We start from the raw sequence: 18,795 nt of genomic DNA, 5'->3' as shown, positions 1-18,795 counted from the left end.
ACTAGGGAAATTGTCTGTTAACATGCAATATTTCTACCCCTGGTGTCATCAAACCTGTACCTCATATAATCTAACAGCTTTAAGGAGCAACTGAAAATTGTAGATGATGCTATGCAAGTGTTTGTCTGTAGCATTGAATGTTCCAAGGGGTTTTTGCTGATCTTATAAAATTGTATACCATAATTTTATAGACAGACATATGGACACAGGAATAGAAAGACACATGTCTGACATATTGGTAAGCAAACACACAAGATACTGACATACATTCAGGTCGTACATGAACAGTTTGAATACACACTCAATTTAATGGACTGTTTGCACACACACACACCAGTGTAGTTGTCATAATACAGCTTAAGTTGGTTCACAGACTTGTTTCATACATAGAAGCATACTCTGCAAACAAACATAAAACATACTCTCATACTTGTATAATAAATACAGATTATAGACCCACGCTGATTCGGACTATACGCACATAAACACTACTAGATTGAAACATCCATCCATACTTACAACATAAACATGAAACAACACATACTTGAACTCAATAGCAGGAGTCTATCACATACACACATGTAACCTCTCACAACAAGCAATCACATGCACACATACAGATTACTGGTACGTGGTTCCCACATCGACATGTGGTGTCTCCTCCTTCTGTCTCTTCTGGGGAAGGAAAATGAATGCATTCAGTCCACTGCAATGTCACTGATGGTCCCAGCACTCAGAATCCCATATAATGCACAAGCAGAAAACCAAAGTACTCTTAACACTTGTGCATAAATTCACTTCTGGTGAAATGGGTGGCTATATAAATTTGTTAAATAAACAAACAAAGATCAATCCTAATCCATTACTTTCATAGTGAACATTAAATATAAGCCAATGTTTATGAGTTTGGAATACGTATTTTCCACAGCTAAGAAGGTCATTTGTATACAAAAAAATGAAATACATAGATATTTGTTCTGCACTAGATTGAAAGAGTGTTGAAAATGCAGCAAAAGGTCAAAACTTTATGGGAAGCTAGACTGTGTGTTTTTCCCTCCTGAAGCAGGATATGTTGTTTTCAGTCTGTGGTGACTTGTTTTATTTTATGTTTTTAATTCCTTTAATTCTTAATTATATTTTGTAAGCCGCCCAGAGTGCATTTGAGTGGATGATTCTATTAAATCTAATAAATAATAATAACAATATGCCAACATTTGGTGCTGAGACAGTAATTGTACAAAGGTTTTTTCTTCAAACTGCAGAGATCTGAGGTCAGTTTCTGGCATTGCATTTACGACTATCAGTATATTAGGAAGAGATACATAATGATAGTAATGATGCCCTTAAGTCAAGTTTGCCTCCTGGTGAGTTATCTTGGCAATAAAATAGAAATGATGTCATTGCTTTTTCTGGGTTGTTTGATCAATCTTCATTACAGCCAACAGCTAACTAGCGGCTGCCATTTGTTGAAGCGTTTTGTTATACAAGAATTATTTAAATATTTCATCAGATTCACCTATCTTGTATCTTGAACACAAAGAAAATGCTTTTTTGATACTTTGCCAATATTTTATAAAAGCATATTCAATCAATGGCACTGTACTGTTTTGCATCTTTTATTTATTTCCACTTGTTGCTACTTCCTAATATGAGCACCTCCAGAAGAAATAGCTCTATATTTCATCTTGAAAATAAGCAACCAATTTTGGGTAATGGGAATATTATAGTGTTGAGTGATTTTCATCAACTTAAAAAAAAAACACACAGTAAAAAAAGATAGATTGTACTACTTTTGAACTTCCTCTAAAATATAGTTACAGAGGAGTATTAGGGCATATTGAGAGTATTGAATCTTCAGCAGAATCTTCAACTGTCTGCACAATCAAAAGCAGGAGTTGTCTAATAGAAAAGCTGAAGTAAAAAAATGGAAATAAAAATATATTTAGGCCCATTTTCTACATCATGAAAGTTACATGTCGGGTGGTCTCCATCCCACATAATTTTGAGAGCAGTACAACATAAATAGAAAAAAATTCAGTACAACCTCCGAATCAACATTCTTCTTTCTAGTCTATGTTATGCCTTCCACATATCTTTTATATTCTTAAAATATTGCAGAAAAATGGAAAGTGGGGGCAGAAATCACAATAGTTTTATGAATGAAAAATAACTCTTAAACATACAGATAAAAATCCAGGAAGATTCATCTGCTAGAAATTATTGATGAACTGTGGATATACTATATTTGTATCTGTTTTGGGATAATACTTTAAATAAAAGGGAACATAGTTTTGTATACAATTCTCTATTTGTACTATCTATAAAATTATTGGTAGTTGATTTAAAATCAAATAATTAAAGCAACAAAAAGAATGTTAATCATGTATTAATCAATGAGTTGATTAATTAATGCCAGTGCTCTATCACTAGCACATACTATCAGTAATTATATAATACTATGGCACAAATTGTCAGGCACAAAAGTCCAGATTCACATTTTAAGGTTCAATTAAACTGATTTATTGCTAAAAACCTATGCACAGGAATCTACTTGACTAATGGTCGGCATCTGCTTAGAGATAGATAAGGGTCAATGGCACTCAAGGCAGTTGGGCTTTGTTATTTTGTGTCTACATAAGGATTCTAGGTTTTTCACCGCACTTCTAGGTTCTGTCATCCTTCTCCTATAGACATAAAGGTAATTTATAGCTTTATGTCATGTCTTTCTGTGAATAAACATGCATGGAAAATGGAATGTGTAAGACCCACTCAAAGCAGGTGACAAGGTCAGAAAGTCTCCACTGACATAGCATGAAGAAAATAAGAATTGGTTCAAAGGAGGTCCACCCAGATGTTTCACAAAAAATTGCCCCAGAAGAAAAGAGGTCTCATGGGAATGGAATGAGACTGCGGTGGAAAAGGCCCAAGAGTTATGAGAAAAAGGCCAAAGTAGAAAAGTTGACTCTAATGGACTAGTTAAATCTTGTTGAAAAATATAAAAATATACAGGAATTGTAGCTTAATGGAGCAATTACTGTATACAGAGCTCTTTGGATCTCCTCAGGACAAATCTCTCAGCTGAAATCAATTTTTTAACTTTATGTGCTTCCAAGAATCACATAGGTGAGATGGATGGCTATATATGTTTATTAAAATAAATAAATACATACTGGATGTTCAATATATATAGCTTAAGACATATGTATATGTCCATGCATATATGTGATGCATTTATACCTATCATAGATCACATATGTGAAGAATATGAGGAAAATATAAATCTTAGTTACCTCAATAATTATTAATTGTCTGCAAAATAAGATATAAGGTTTATAAAATTAACTAATCCCTCATTTGCATATACCAATACTTCTGCTTGTATCATATACAAACCACTCACACACAGAAGCACTCTACACACAGAGTACATATTTTCCCCACTTTCTTTCAGCAGAAATGGAAGGAAGGAAGGAAGGAAGGAAGGAAGGAAGGAAGGAAGGAAGGAAGGAAGGAGAAGTACTAGGTAGGGAGGAAAATTAAAGAAGTTCAGTGCCTTATGATAGAATGGACTTCATAAAAGGGCCTGGTGGCTCAGCAGACTAAAAGCATTGTGATTAACACCAGCTATCTGCAATTACTGTAAGTTCGAATCTCACCAGGCTCAAGGTTGACTCAGCCTTCCATCCTTTCTAAGGTAGGTTAAATGAGGACCCAGTTTGTGTGGGCAATAAGCTGACTTTGTATAAATATACAAAAGTATGAAGGCTATTGCTTAACGCATTGTAAGCCGCCCTAAGTCTCCAGAGAAGGGCGGCATATAAATCAAATTTAAAAAAAAAACAAAACAAAAAAAAAAACCAAGCAATTTCCACTCATTCATTTCTTTTCACAGACCTTGTATTCTTTTCAAATATGTATAATAGAACCCCAACAAACACCACTCTAATTCATAGAAAATTATCTGGGAGAAATAACTTCCCCTTGGAGAAATTAGATATTTACTTTTAAAGTTCTGAAACATGGGTGTCCTCTACAACATGTGACTAAATTACTTGATGGACAACATGCCCCTATCTCTGTATAATCAAGATATAAGATTATCCCCAGAGATTCTGTTTTCTGCCCAAAATTAAGGTCGGTCTGATTGATCTGAAAGTGTGGTTTTACGTGGAGCAAACTGCTAAGTGTGAGGTAACAAAGGGCATAAATTACCATTTTCTGGTTTGGGAAAGGCTGCAATTGTGCTTTAGTAAATTATATTTTACCTGCTATTGGGGGAATATCCTCCTGGCCCAGAAGTCCATCAATTGTACCAGCTGGAGTCACAAATGTATTTCTGCTTGCTGAACTATAGTGCCCTCTCCCCCTTCAGGAGGTAAAGATGAAAGAAGCTTGGACCTCAAGCCTGTTCCATCCTACTCAGGCCCTCACATTTCTGGGCATTGGGACAACATTTGCACAACCTTCACTGTTCAGTTTGGAGTGTGTTATTAATGATTTCACTCCTTAACTGGCAGATGAGCTCTCTCAAAAGTTTTATGTAGATATTAAGAACAATGAGGGAGAGGTGAGTCCTGGTGTACCCCACAAGAGAATGCCAATGGTGCAGGCCTCTATTCTCTTCTCTCTCTTCAGTTAGAGTCTACTACTCAGGGAGGAAGAGAAATCCTATAAAACAATATCTGCCAATCCTTACAGGTGGTCCAAAGAGATACCTTCATGGTTGAAGATATCAAACTCTGCCACTGGACAAAGAGGGCAGTAGTGGGTTCCACTTACCTTCGCTACCGGTTTGGAACTGTGAGCTCACATGCGGCGCTTCTGCACATGCGCAGAACCTTCTGTGCATGTGCAGAGCATCTATGATGATGTCTGAGTGGGTGGGCGGAGCCTCCCGCCGCCACCACTACTGGTTCACCCGAACCGTGGTGAACCAGTAGAAACCCATCACTGAAAGAGGGGTACATTACCTCCATCTAAGCCTACAGCAGGTTATCCATAAGACTGACCAATATAGCTTCTGTCTGTTTTTGACAATTGAATCCACAGTGGAATGGATCCAGATATTCCATCCATCTGAAACTCTCTGCCCACCTACCTTCTCAACAACTTTCTTTGAAAAAAGAAGGAGGGAGTCTGGCAATAGTTTTCTAAATTACTAATAGTATTATTAGTATTATTGAGAACCATGAGAAATTTGGTAGAAGTTACAGTTGCTTGATAGGAAGAATAAGTCCCTCTCTTTTGTTTTGCATTTTTCTAGCACTTGAGTACAGACTCCATTAGTGTAAGCATTTATAAAAATCTGCTGAAAATATTAATGGAAACAGCATCAGCAGTTTTGATTGACGGGTCTGAAAAAGATTGAATGGTTGAACCATCAACATCAAATAGCTGGAAATATTTTGGTCATCCTTGCCTGGACTTTTAAAAAGTAAAGTTTAATGTCCTTCATGAATAAGATTCACCTAGCCTAGCAATAACTCACATGGTTTTTCTGCTAGAAACTTCTAAAGATTGTCCTTGGAAGCTTCGATATGCCAAGCAAACACTATATCTTATTTTATGTTTTCTCTCAATCTTACAGATTATGTTCTACTCTTTCTTTCTGAGAGTTATGACTGTAGCACGTTTGGGGATGTAAGGTAATGTGGCCTATGATGAATGAGACTGGCAACTCACTCTATAGCAGGCATGTTGGGAGCAGACATTGGACTGACTTCTTTGGCTTTCTGCAGAGCATGCTTTTGATTGAAAGCCTCTTCTTCCTCCTGCTCATCCTAAAGAAAAGGCAAAGGCACTGGTTAAATAGAAGAAAAAGTCACATACTTTGAATGAATGATTTACATAATTATCTCAAGTTGCAACAGTGAGGTTTGCACTATCTTTAAATATGCTTGAGATCATGGGTGAAAAAGATACATGGCCTTCGGCCACCTGTATGATAGGCCCAGGTGTACATAAAGATTCCTACTAGAAAACTACATTGAGATTTCTGCAAGGCTTCAAAGATCTATAAAACATATATCCAATCTACAGGTAGCCCTCAGTTTATAGCCACTCATTAAGCAACTTTTCAAACTTGCAATGGTACAGAACAAGTGGTACTTATGACCGCTCCTTGGAGTTCCAGCCATTACAATGTCCCCACAGTCTCGTGATTGTAACCTGAGCCCTTAGCATCCAGGTCACAATTAAGACATTGCAGCATCCCGCAGTCATGTTTTCATCATTGGTGATCTTCTTTGCCAGCTTCCCTCAAGCAGATTCAATCAGGAAGCCAGGAGGACATTGCAAAAGGCAAATATGGGATGTTCTTGCTTAATGGTGAAGGCAACCAGAACTGCCAAAATTGCTGTCTCTAAGCAGAATGGCTGTGTGATACTTTGCTTTATGATCACATTGCTTAGCAATGGCAATTCAGGTCTCAACTGGACAATATATCTATAAAATTATAATCGCTGCTGTTATTCATTTTTACCCTTCCATCCACTTTTCCTGCAATCAACTCAGAGTATTTTAATATTGCTACCCAAGCCAAAAAAATCAAAATGTGCATCATCAAGACTGGTCAAAGACTGTAATAAAGTTATTTGATTTGATTGAATGTACATATAAAATGATGCTTTTCCCATTCAGTTGATTCAAAATTACAGTCTGTTTCCTGGCTTAATGGATCATAGAGTCACCTCAAACTGTGAGATGAAAGGTAAGTAAATTAATAACAAAAGTAGCAAAAACAGTTGAAATGGGAAGTGGAAAATGACCTGTAGTCCTTGAATATAAACAAGTAATGCCCTTGCATGTGGATTTCATCTATAAAATTTCTATGCTTAATAACAATAAAATATAGCATTAAATATTATATTCTGCTCATTCTCCAAACTCTTCAAAGTAGCTCATATGTAATTTTCTCACATGTCTTATATAGGAGACAGTCAGATTTTGGGCAATACAGAAGACTATGATGTTGTATCATGAGCCCAAGAACAGAAATGCTATATTTACAGCTCATTTCCAATGTACACCAGTTTAAATCACTTAATCATAGAATCATAGGACTGGAAGGGACTTTGGAGGTCTTCTAGTCCAACCCCCTGCCCAAGGTAGGAGACCTTACTGCATCCCAGACAAATGGCTATCCAATCTTCTTTTGAAGATGTTTACTTTATACTTTTTTTTCTTTTCCTGTGTTAAATATTCACTGATTTTTTTTTTAAGTCTGTGGTGGGGTATAAATTTGAATAATAAACAGAGATGATAAATAATATTTTAATGAATTACCGGTACTTATATAAAACATCACAGGCCTTTTCCATTTAGAGATGCATATTTATCTGACCCCAGAGGCAAATTAAAAAGAATAGATTATTATATTCTGTTTCACCCTTATTGACTATGACAGAGATTTGTCTGTAATAGAGGGTCTGCTTAACATCCATATACTACAAATGATTAATGCAGCTGGACTAGAAATTAGAGCTATGACATGGTCTATTTCTATTTCTACCAAAACACCATTATGATAGCAGCAGTGGTCGCAGTTTCTTAACTGACTCACTACATATTTTCTAATAACATGGATCATAAGCATACAATTTCTAGTGAAACTCATCTAGGCATGATTCCAATTTATAACTGTAATTTAATAATTGCACAAGTATCAACAGGCAAACTGGAGAAAAATGAGTGAGATTTGTGATACTGAGCTCTTAAAGAGATAACTACAATAAACCCGGATGACTGTAATGAGAAAGAATGATTATATCTGTAAACTAAGTAATCTGAATAGGAAGGATGTAAGCCTAGCTGAAATGAAAAGAGGTTTTGCCTATTCGTGGAAGAAACTCGCAAAAGCTTTTCAAATAAAATCAGTGGGGAAAATAATAAGTAATGGGACTTTAAGAAAGTGAGAAGGCAGATTCTAAGGATATGGTCTCATTTGTGATGGGTACCTGTCCTTTAGAAGTTTAAAACATTTTTGTTGCCAATTTAATTAGCATTGCTTATTCTTTTCTTTTTTTTGGCTTGCCTCTTTATTGTGCAATTCTCTTCTTTTAGTTAATTGGATTATTTTTATTGTTTTGAAAACCATTAAGGTGATAACTACTACAGAAGGATGAAAGGTCAGGAGAAGGGATGTCTTCTCCCTCTTCTAGAAAAAGGGGTCAACTTATTCTCCAAAGCACCTGAAGACAGGGCAATGGATGGAAATTAAAGTAGGAAAGAACCAACCTAGAACTAAGGAGTAATTTCCTGACAGTTAGAACAGTTAATCAATGGAACAACTTGCCTCCAGAAGTTGTGAGTGCTCCAACATTGGAGGTTTTAAAGAAAAGATTGGACAACCATGTATCTTAAATGGTATAGGGTGTTCTCTCTGAGCAGGGGATTGAACTAGAAGACCTTCAAGGTGCCTTCCAACTCTGTTATTCTGTAATTCTGTTATTTCTAAAGCTATTATTACTAAACTCTGGCTCCTCAATTCCAAATATGCTTGGGCAGAATAAGACTCCTTAATACTGATAAAAAGCTCCTTGCATTGGCTGAAAAAGATCTTTTGTTTTATATTAATGCTCTACATGCCAAGTTTAAGCTCTTGACATTCTGTCTCCCTAAAATTTAAGTTTGGTAAATCAGGTTTGAAACTATATCCTATCAAAATGATACAATGATACAATGATTAAGAATACATTGACTTCTGAATTATTAAGATACAGTAGATTGTTAATGCTACAACATTTTATTACCTTTGTCAGTTCCTGTGCATTGGCTAGGTTGTCCACAGCGATGGCCAAGAATACATTAAGTAGGGTATCTAGAATAGTTGAGGGATGAATGAAACTTCACATTAAAGCAGCTAGATGGAAATCATTCAGAATCAACCTGCCATGTAGAAATTTACTGATTATTCAAGTAGGAAGGGTTTTAGCTTTCTAATCTAAACAACGTCTAAACAATAATTTCATGGGGAAAAGAAAATAGAACATGAATAGACATTTCAATCAAAAAAATAGCCTAAGGAAAAAAGAGTGATGTCCCACTGATTTTTAAGCCCAGATGTACAAAGATGAACATGCCATCTTTTTACCTTCCAAACCCTGTGAAACAGCCTAAAATTAATTGCATGTGTTCTCACTGTGACAACCTTGAAACTTGGAGAACATCATGCAAGTTAATTGGCCAATAAAAGAGTACAAAAAGATAATCCAACCATTATCCCACTTCTCCATCCAAGTATTGAATCTAGTGCTTTTTAAAAGATGAGGGGTTAAGTAACATGCTGACCTATCAAAACCAACGGTGGGCACTAGTTTGATGTATAGTAACTTAATTTCTTGAGGAGAGTAGGGAGAGCCTAGAAGCCAAGAGGGAGGGCTCCCAAGTTGCATGGAGCACTAATACTTCAACTATAAAAACTATTGAGTACTGAAATTGGAAGTCTGTTGAACGGAGATGATAGTGTGGGAACACAGTGGCATAGAATCAATTCAGGGCTGGCAAAAGTTAAGTGTGGAGATACCCTAATGATGAGCCTTACAGATGTTGACAGAAGTGCTCCCATTACTACTTTCTATGGTCAAATGTTATAACTTATATTTCAAAACAATACATTAAGAAGGATACAGTTCCCAAACAATGTGAGGACTATGAAGTAGATGGATGACCACATTCCTGAGCTGACGCCACCTTGAGAGCGAATTCCATTGTACATCACTTCATTCCAATCTTCACCTGTTAATATCTAAACAAAGAGTTGATTTGATTTCTATTCTACCTCTCCTCCTAAGTTCAAGGGAGCTTTCAGAGGGATCTCCCTTCATTTTATCTCATAACACTCTTCAAGTTAGGACAGGTCAAAAGAGAGTGAAACACATATAGTTAAATCCATTGGCTAAGGACTCCCATGTGCTAGTCCAATTCCTTCAGCAGGAAGTGCTACTGTTCCAGGCATAGGCAGATTACTAATACTAAATTGTAAACACACACAAAAAAAGATTTATTTTCCCCCCGATTCTAGTTTGTTTGTTTGTTTGTTTGTTTGTTTGTTTGTTTGTCAAGCATATATAAGATAACAGATAAAAGTGTAAACATGATTTTGAATACAGGAAAAGGATACGTGTTAAAAGGGGTATTAGGACAGGGATGGTAAGCACAGTGATGCTCTTATGCACATCCCTTACAGACCTCTTAGGAATGGGGTGAGGTCAACAGTAGACAGTCTAAGGTTAAAGTTTTGGAGGTTTGGGGAAGAGACCACAGAGTTAGGTAGTGCATTCCAGGCATTGACCACTCTGTTGCTGAAGTCATATTTTCTGCAATCGAGTTTGGAGCGGTTTACCTTAAGTTTGTATCTATTGTTTGCTTGTTGTTTGCTAGGTTGTTTGTCTCTAGGTGAAGGGTAATAGATTGGTTAATGATTGATTCCATGACTTTGCAGGTGACGCAACTAGGCCGGGGTTTCCCTTTTTGAAGATAGAGATGACCGTGGCTAGTGACTATTGTCTAAACTAGTGTCTAAACTAGTGAAGAGTTTGTTTCTTTAATTTAACCATAGATACCTTACAATTAATAAGTTAGTTGTTATAGTTACAGTTATAGTTGTTTATAGCTAAAAATACAAGTGGAAACTTTGACAATAGGAACATCCAGTGGTGAGTTCCAACCGGTGTTACCACCAGTTCTCTTGGCGCACACGGTTTGCGCACGATCGCCGCTTGCATGCTCGCTTCGCTCGCACGCGTGCCAAACTTGCGCTCCATGCAAGCACGTTAGGTTTCTGCCCAGCTGAGGTGCTATCCAATCTGCTGCGCCTATCAGCTGGGCTAAAAAACAAGAAATAAAGGTAGGAATAAAGCGGGGGCGGGTGGGACGGCCCAGCTCTCAGTCAAAGAGAACTGGTTCGGTGACATCACATCGTCACCACTACCGGCTCGGCCGAACCGGACCGAACCGGGAGCAACCCACCATTGGAACATCTCAAAACTCAAATCTTCATTTCATTTCATTTCTGTGTTGCCCATGCCCAGACTTTATATAAATAAGAAAAGGCTAGGATAGTGTAGTGATGGGGAGTCGAAGGTTAAAAAAATCAATTGGTGGATTGTTATTAAGGAATGAAGAATTGTACTGGGTGATTATGGTAACAGATAACTTTGACAATAACTTGAAGAACTTACATATAACTAGGTATGTTGATTCAATAGAATGTTAAAAGAAATGAGCAACGAAAAGTTTAAAAAACATTTTGTGAAGAGAAATAGTTCACTAAGCTTCTTAGTTTTCCCTTTTTATTGTATGATGATTGGTAGTTTTAATTGTGTATCAGCTGGTCTGATCAAATTATTCCAATTATAATTTGTTCACATGTGAATTCTAGTTTTTGCCCTTACAATTCAAATTTATTTAACTATTAAATCATGTTGGCATTTTTATTAAATTGCTGTTGTAGAGAGGCTAACTTTTTTAAAAAATGTTATCTTTGCCTGACAGAAAGAAAATGAAACACAAAAAGGAGTTGAACCCATTCTTGGGAGTTGATTTGAGTCCTATGCAATTAGCTTAAGGTCCATACTGCTTTTGTACCCACTCAGTACTGACTGATTGTTGAACTGATTTAATTTCTAAGACATCGCAATCAAATGATGCTCCATGTTGCACAAAGATAATTACAAAATGTATAAGCATACAGTATCTAAAATATAATAAAACAACAATTACAAAGAATAGTATAAAACATATTTATGGTGTTCTTTCAATAAATTAAATTTTAAAAGCCCTCTGGAACAGCTCTGTTTTGACTTGCTTCCAGAAGGGCAATAACATTGGAATTGATGTAGCTTTTTAATATAGTTTTTTTAGGGAAGTGTTCCATAATTGAGGGTTCTTTATTGTATAACTGTAAGCCGCCTGGAGTTGCCGCAGTAAGATTGGTGGCATAGAAGTTTAACAATAAATAAATATTACAAAGAAATATTTCGTACTAGTCTCGTCCCTCCAACTTCACAGTAGCAGGGAACTACAAGTAATTTTTCTGGAGATATTTTTATAAGGAGAATTGATTTTAGTTGGAGTGGGTGGTCTTTAAAGGTAAATTGGTGTCAAACCAGGGGTAAAATCCAGCAGGTTCTGACAGGTTCTGGAGAACCGGTAGTGGAAATTTTGAGTAGTTTGGAGAATTGGCAAATACCACCTCTGGCTGGCCCCAGAGTGGGGTGGGAATGGAGATTTTGCAATATCCTTCCCCTGGAGTGGGGAGGGAATGGGGATTTTGCAGTATCTTCCCCTGCCATGCCCACCAAGCCACACCCACAGAACCGGTAGTAAAAAAATTTGGATTTCACCACTGTGTCAAACTATATAGGGCTTCATAGGTTAAAATTTTCACTTTTAATTGTACCAAACGTGGGGCTTGTTATCTTGCGCCCTCTTATTTAAATATTTTCTTAGCAATTGACCTGGTTCACACATCTTACTAAGCAGTAATGTGATTTGATAGTGGCTTTGCAAAGCATGTGATCTGCAGCTAGGCATTAAGAACTGTTCAACAACCACAATTAAACAAGCCTTAAATTAGCTTGATCTGTAAACCAGGCCACAATGTTTTATTTCATCCTTCAAAGTAAAATTCCAGTACTATTTATTATTTTTTTCAAGCTGACTGATGGGGAGAAGATCTTTATTTGGATCCATTGTTCAAACATTTCACATCTGTTAATTGACACTTAACTAATCATGTTATTTTGGATTTGGAAAGGTGGATGATAGTTTGGCTCTAGAGAGAAATTTATATTTCCTCCAAAATGATTTTTTGAAGATATAGTCTCAGATTTCCCAGTTGTTCCAAAATGCCTTTCCATTCTCAGTGGGATCCCCTCTATAGCATCCATACTGCTTATTATCAATAAGGTTAAGGAAAATGCACACAATCAGGACATGCAATGTATTTCATTATACATTACAAAGAGGAAAGGACAGCAGTTTGACATTTAATTATCATTTTTAAGAGCAGAACATTCCTGATATATTATGGCTCCAGCCCCCACCCACCCCCCAAAATAAACTACTGTAGTAAAAACCTGTATGTTGGATTTAATTTCTCTAATACCAGGTTGCAAAGCACAGAGTTATACCTGGAAAACTGTCATGATGGCTGCAGGAAAGGTATCAAAATTTGCCGAAGGAGTGCCATCCATAAAATTAAATCTGTTTACAAAAGAAAACAAATGTGAACATTAATGTTAGGACTTTTTTTCCCCCTGATTTATCCCACTGAAGAGAGCAAAAAGTTGAATTATCCAACCTTGTGATCTCTTTCTGTAATTCTATATTTCAGAAAGGTGATGGACTTCCTTTTACTGAATTTGCTCACATGAAATCCAGACAGCCATTGTCTGGGATGTTTTAATTTGGATTCCTGTAGGGGGCTAATAGTCTAAAAGGCCCCTGCATGGCAGAAAAAATAGAATCAAGGCAAGAGAATAGAGTGATAATATAGCTGAAAAGATAATTCAGGAATTATCTTTGAAGAGCAATGGAGAGTAATTGCTATTTGTTTTAGATATTTAACTGTATCTCCTTATCATTGAAAGGATGACCTCAATCTTCTGCCGCTTCTCTAGATTCTAACAAATTGCCAATGTATACAAATTTCCCAACCCAGAAATAAGAGCTATGAATCTTTGAAACAATTTTTAAAAAGCAGATGAAAGACTGTAGAATGCTTATTTCTGTGACAGCTACTGAGTGTTATGTTTATGCAGTAAATCTGCAAAATAGAAGAAAGGCATATCTTCCAAAATCTTTCTTCAGAATCAATTTAACTAGGCCCTCATATCCTGCGTAAGCAATTGCTTCTCCTAGGGCACTTAAGCATTAAGTAGCATTATTGGAAAATGTTATGGAAGCTTTTTGGAATAATCTAGCATTTTGGGTGACACATTAAAGAAGCTTTCTTTGGTTATGTACTTACCTGCCACCAAAAAGCTGCATCCCAAGTAGAGCAAAGACTACAATGAAGAGGAAAAGGAGGAAGAGCAGGCTGATAATAGACTTCATAGAACTCATCAGAGAGACCACCAAATTCCTCAAGGAAGCCCAATACCTGGAAAATCCAGATGTGGTTATAGCCTGCTTCCAAAAGCATCACAAAATTGTTTTATTTGGGAGCACCAGGATTTATTTGGGTAACCAGAATTTAGCAGAATTTTGCCATAGTATCATAGCATCCTAGGGTTGGAAGAGACCTTGAAGGTCTTCTAGTTCAACTCCTTGCCCAAAACAGGAGTGTTCATACCATTCTGGCAAATCACTGCCCAGTATTTTCTTGAAAACTTCTAGTGATAGAACATCCATGCTGTAGCAGGCAGGCTGCTCCATTGCTTAATAGTTGTCACAATCAGGAAATTCCTCTTTAGTTCAAATATCTCTCACTGTAAAGCTTCTACCCATTGGTTCTTGTCTTATCCTCAGGAGCTAGGGAGAATATATCTAATGCCTCTTCCCTGTGACACCTTCATGTATCAGAAGACTTCTATCATACTTCCCCTTAATCCTCTCATCTTTAAACAAAACATAACAAGATTTAGCCCCCAAGCCAGTGTTGAAATCTAAATTTCTTTCCTACCGGTTCTGTGGGCGTGGCATGGTGGGCGTGGCTTGGTGGTGGGGGTCATGTGACTTGGTGGGCGTGGCTATGCAACTATGTGACTGGGGGATCAAAAGACAGAAACTCACTAAGAATGTCCTGCTGGAGCAGGGTTGGAGTAGGTCCCTTCCAGCCCTGGATTATCCTCTGAAGCTGCGTCTAGTGCCAGGTTTATAGTCCTTACTTCCTCTCCTTTTTCTTCCTTCCTTCTTTCTTTTCTTCCCTCCTTCCTTTTTTTTTATTTTATTATTCATATTTCTATGCTGCCCACTCTCTGAAGACTCTGGGCGGCTTACACCAAAGACAGTATACTAAATAGCATATTGCCCCCAATATTTACCCACCTCGGAAGGATGGAAGGCTGAGTCAACCTTGAGCCGGTGAGATTTGATCCACTGATCTGCTGAACTAGCAGTCAGCTGAAGTAGCTGCAGTACTGCACTCTAACCACTGTGCCACCTTGGCTCTTCCTTCCTTCCTTCCTTCCTTCCTTCCTTCCTTCCTTCCTTCCTTCCTTCCTTCCCTCCCTCCCTCCCTCCCTCCTTTCTTTCTTTCTCTCTCTCTCTCTCTCTTTCTTTCAGAAACACCCCCCACCCCGTTTTTGGCCTATACCCCCCACCCCGTTTTGGCCTAGCAAGCTTCAGGACAGCCTGCTGGGAGCAAAAACGCACTCCCCCACCCGACCCCCGTTAAAAAAAAGGTTCCAATGATCACGTGCCACAACTGTGATTCTCGGAGCCTTTTTTTTACCTTTTAAAAGCATTTTTTTACTACTGGCTCAGGCAAATAGGTATTAAAAAATGCTTTAAAAAAGAAAAAAAAAGGCTCCAATTATCGCGTGGCCCAGCTGTGATCGTCGGAGCCTTGTTTTTACTTTTTTAAATCATTTTTTTACTACCTATTCGCCCAAGCCGGTAGTAAAAAAATGCCTAAAAAGTTAAAAAAAAAAAGTTCCGACGAATGAATGATGTCGGAACTTTTTTTTTTTTTAGCTTTTTAAAGCATTTTTAACTACCGGTTCTGGCATGGACCCCTGCATGTGCAGAGGATACAAAACAACAAGCAGGTGGGTGGGTGGGCGGAGCCTCGCGCCGGGATCGCTACCGGTTCTCTGAACCACCCGCCACGCTCACAACCGGATCGGGCAATTCAGTCCGAACCGGGAGCATTTCACTCCTGCCCCAAAGCTCTTTACCATCTTTGTTGCTCTTCTCTGCACTTTTTCCAGTTCCTCAGCATCTTTTTGTATTATGGATAACTAATAACTGTATACAGTTCCAGATGTGGCCTGATAAGTGTAGCACTCCCTGTGACCTTGACACCAAACCTCTATTGATGCTGCAGTGGCTTTTTTGGCAGCTGCAATACATTGCTGGGACATTCTTAACTTGTAATGTACCAAGAGTCCCAGATCTTTCCTGCAAGTATTATTGCTAAGCCAGATACTACCAATCTTGTATGTGTTCTGTAGATATGGTTTTTCTTACTTAAATGCAGAATTTTACATTTCTCAATAGTGAACAACATTTGTAGGATAGCACCCAATGTTCAACATTTTCAAGATCCTTTTGAATCTTGAGCCTGCATAGCCTTTCCCCCCACTTTGTATCACCTACATATTTTATCAGCATGACTTCTGTTCCCTCATCTAAGTCATAGATGTTGAACAGTGCTATGTCCAAGGCATAACCTTTGAGGTACATTAAAGATCACATATTGGATATAGTTGTTCAGCCAAGTAGTGAGTCCATCTTATAGCAGGAACATCCAGCCCACATTTTTCCCACTTCATCAAGAAGGAGACTATGATCCGCTTTACCAATTCCCAAAGACTAAATATACTACATTCACAGCATTCTTTTGGTCAACTAATCTAGTCACCTCATCAAAGAAAGCAATTAGATTTGTGTGGCGTAACCTGTTTTTAACAAATCCATACTGGATTCTGATAATTACCCTATTTGTTTCTAAATGCTCAAACGCCCACTGCTTAATTGTTTTTTGTAGAATTTTCCCAGGTATTGATGTCAAGCGAATCGGTCTGTGGTTTCCTTTTTCTGTTTCTTAAATATTGGAACCATGTGAGCTGTTTTCCAGTCTTCTGAAACTTCCACTATGTTCCAAGGAAAACGTATGAGCATGGGTGTGTACGGTATATAAAGGAGAATTATGTGTTATTATATCAGTTTTAGTTTTCTAAATTTTTGCTTAGCTTTTTATAGGTGGATAGCCCAATATTATTAACACTAAGGATGGCAAAGGAAAAGGGGGAAGTTATTATCTGTCAATCAAACAATCAAAAAGGCAGAGAAAAAGGACAGAGGAAACACTGAGAAAACAGGTAGAATAAATCTCACTTTGTGACTTTAAAGATCCGTAGAAGTCGTAGAGCTCGCATGACACTAATCCCAAAAGAGGTCCCAGGTCTAAAGATAGCCCAAACTACTTCGAAGATGCTCCCCACTGTAACCTAAGAGAGAAAACATGTGCAGAAGAAGTCCTGAAATAATACAGTGGTCTCCAAATTGCAGCCCTCTGAGAAGACTATATTCGACTATAATCCCAATAGTCTCTTTCAACCAGTATGAACAATTCCACTTCTCAAAAGGTGCTTCACACATTTGTGCTGTCTTGTGCACACAAGATCAACAAATATATTTACGCTTTGCAATGAAACAAAGCAATGGCAACAATGAACCTGCTATGTATTTTATTTCATTTGTTTTAGAGCTACTTTGCATTCCAAATTGTACAAAATCCTGGAAACAATGCAATCACTGAACCCTAATAGAAACAACATACTGGCTAGTTTTATGGCAATAAGTAATCAGAGCTTCTTTCAAAGAATCCTAAAAATGGTGGCTTCTTAGCAATGCCAAATAGCTTGTGTTGGACTCTTCTACCTTACAGAATTGTAGTTCCAACTATTTTCTGGAGAGAAATTATTTTTTAACCAATTAGGACTGGATATAGGTATTCCTGGATTTTGCCCATTAAGAGTAAGGACAAGAAAGAAATGTTTAAGAAGCAATGGTTTTGCTATTTTTATGTATGATTATTGCTGCAACATTACTATTTGTGCATTAATAGAAAGACCTAAAGCAGAGCAATGGATGATGAATATGACAGAGCTAGCAAAGGTAGCAAAATTGATTTGTTTGATTACAGAAAGATCAACAATTATATTTATTAGTAACTGGAAACCGCTTATGGACGTTTTCCTAAAAAAAGACAAAAATGAAGTTGTAATTGATGAGTTTGGTGATTCGAAAGGGTAGCATATATAAAGCAGGAAACTATGATATAACCTTAAAGAGAGAAGATAAAATATAAATCAATTTATAACCATTGTCAATAAGATCAGAAGCCACTTCCTTATAAACTTTTCTTTTTTCTTTCTTTCTCTTTTTCTGTTTCTTTTCTATTTTCTTTTCTCACTATGCACTGATTTTCTTTATCTGTTCTATTTCTTTTTCAGTTCCACTGGTGGAAATCACCAGTGAGCAAAATCATTGCTTCTTTTATATCCATCCATCCATCCATCCATCCATCCATCCATCCATCCATCCATGATATTCCTGGCTCTATACAATAAAACTATCTCCTACTATATTTTTACCTGTAGCAGTGATATTTTCCCAGAAATCTACTTTTGTAGGAAGAGCTGTACCTTCATAGCCAATTAAAAGATAAGTTTGAAGAAACACCTTCCTTCTGACATACATAGACTACATAGAGGGACTGCACACATAACCATCAGTTTAATCAAATTACTGTAAAACTTTCCTCTGAACCAACTTCCCTTTGCTCATCTATGGCACCGCATTCTCTGCCTTATTCATTTATAAGGGTTTATTCCCATCAGTGCATTTCCTCCAACTAACTTATTTCCTTCATTATCATTTGCCCTGCTTACCCCGCAGTCAAAACAGTTGAAAGAAGAATGGAAATAAAGACGTGGTCCCATTCCATACATCTTCAAGGACATCTCTAGGAGGAACAGGCCCAGAAAGATAAACTCTGCATAGTCTGAAAGAAAGCCATCCAAGTGGGTTAGTTCCAGTTCTACCTTTCTGTCTCATTTATTTTTGAAAGAAAATTTATAAAAATGAACAAAATACCCTCAAATATCAGGCTGACATTGTCAA

The 18,795-nt window shown here is 37.3% G+C and overlaps 1 protein-coding gene across 1 annotated transcript in view; it reads right to left on the bottom strand.

Moving 5' to 3' along the window:
• CACNA1E (calcium voltage-gated channel subunit alpha1 E) overlaps nt 1–18,795 on the bottom strand; it is a 285,148-nt gene that overhangs the window by 84,677 nt on the left and 181,676 nt on the right. Inside the window, exons 12-19 of the mRNA XM_070941053.1 lie at nt 18,564–18,676; nt 17,005–17,117; nt 13,973–14,104; nt 13,134–13,206; nt 9,628–9,745; nt 8,751–8,818; nt 5,683–5,780; nt 619–675 (exon numbers count right to left, since the gene is read on the bottom strand). Coding sequence (XP_070797154.1) covers nt 619–675; nt 5,683–5,780; nt 8,751–8,818; nt 9,628–9,745; nt 13,134–13,206; nt 13,973–14,104; nt 17,005–17,117; nt 18,564–18,676 — 772 coding nt within the window. The remainder of the gene's footprint in view (nt 1–618; nt 676–5,682; nt 5,781–8,750; nt 8,819–9,627; nt 9,746–13,133; nt 13,207–13,972; nt 14,105–17,004; nt 17,118–18,563; nt 18,677–18,795) is intronic.

The sequence above is a fragment of the Pituophis catenifer genome, unplaced genomic scaffold, assembly GCF_029215685.1.
Source record: "Pituophis catenifer annectens isolate HBS135680 unplaced genomic scaffold, rPitCat1.0.hap2 SCAF_3, whole genome shotgun sequence".
Classification (NCBI taxonomy): Eukaryota; Metazoa; Chordata; class Lepidosauria; order Squamata; family Colubridae; genus Pituophis; species Pituophis catenifer.
Note: the sequence above shows the minus strand (reverse complement) of the source record. Positions and strands in the feature narration are given on the sequence as shown.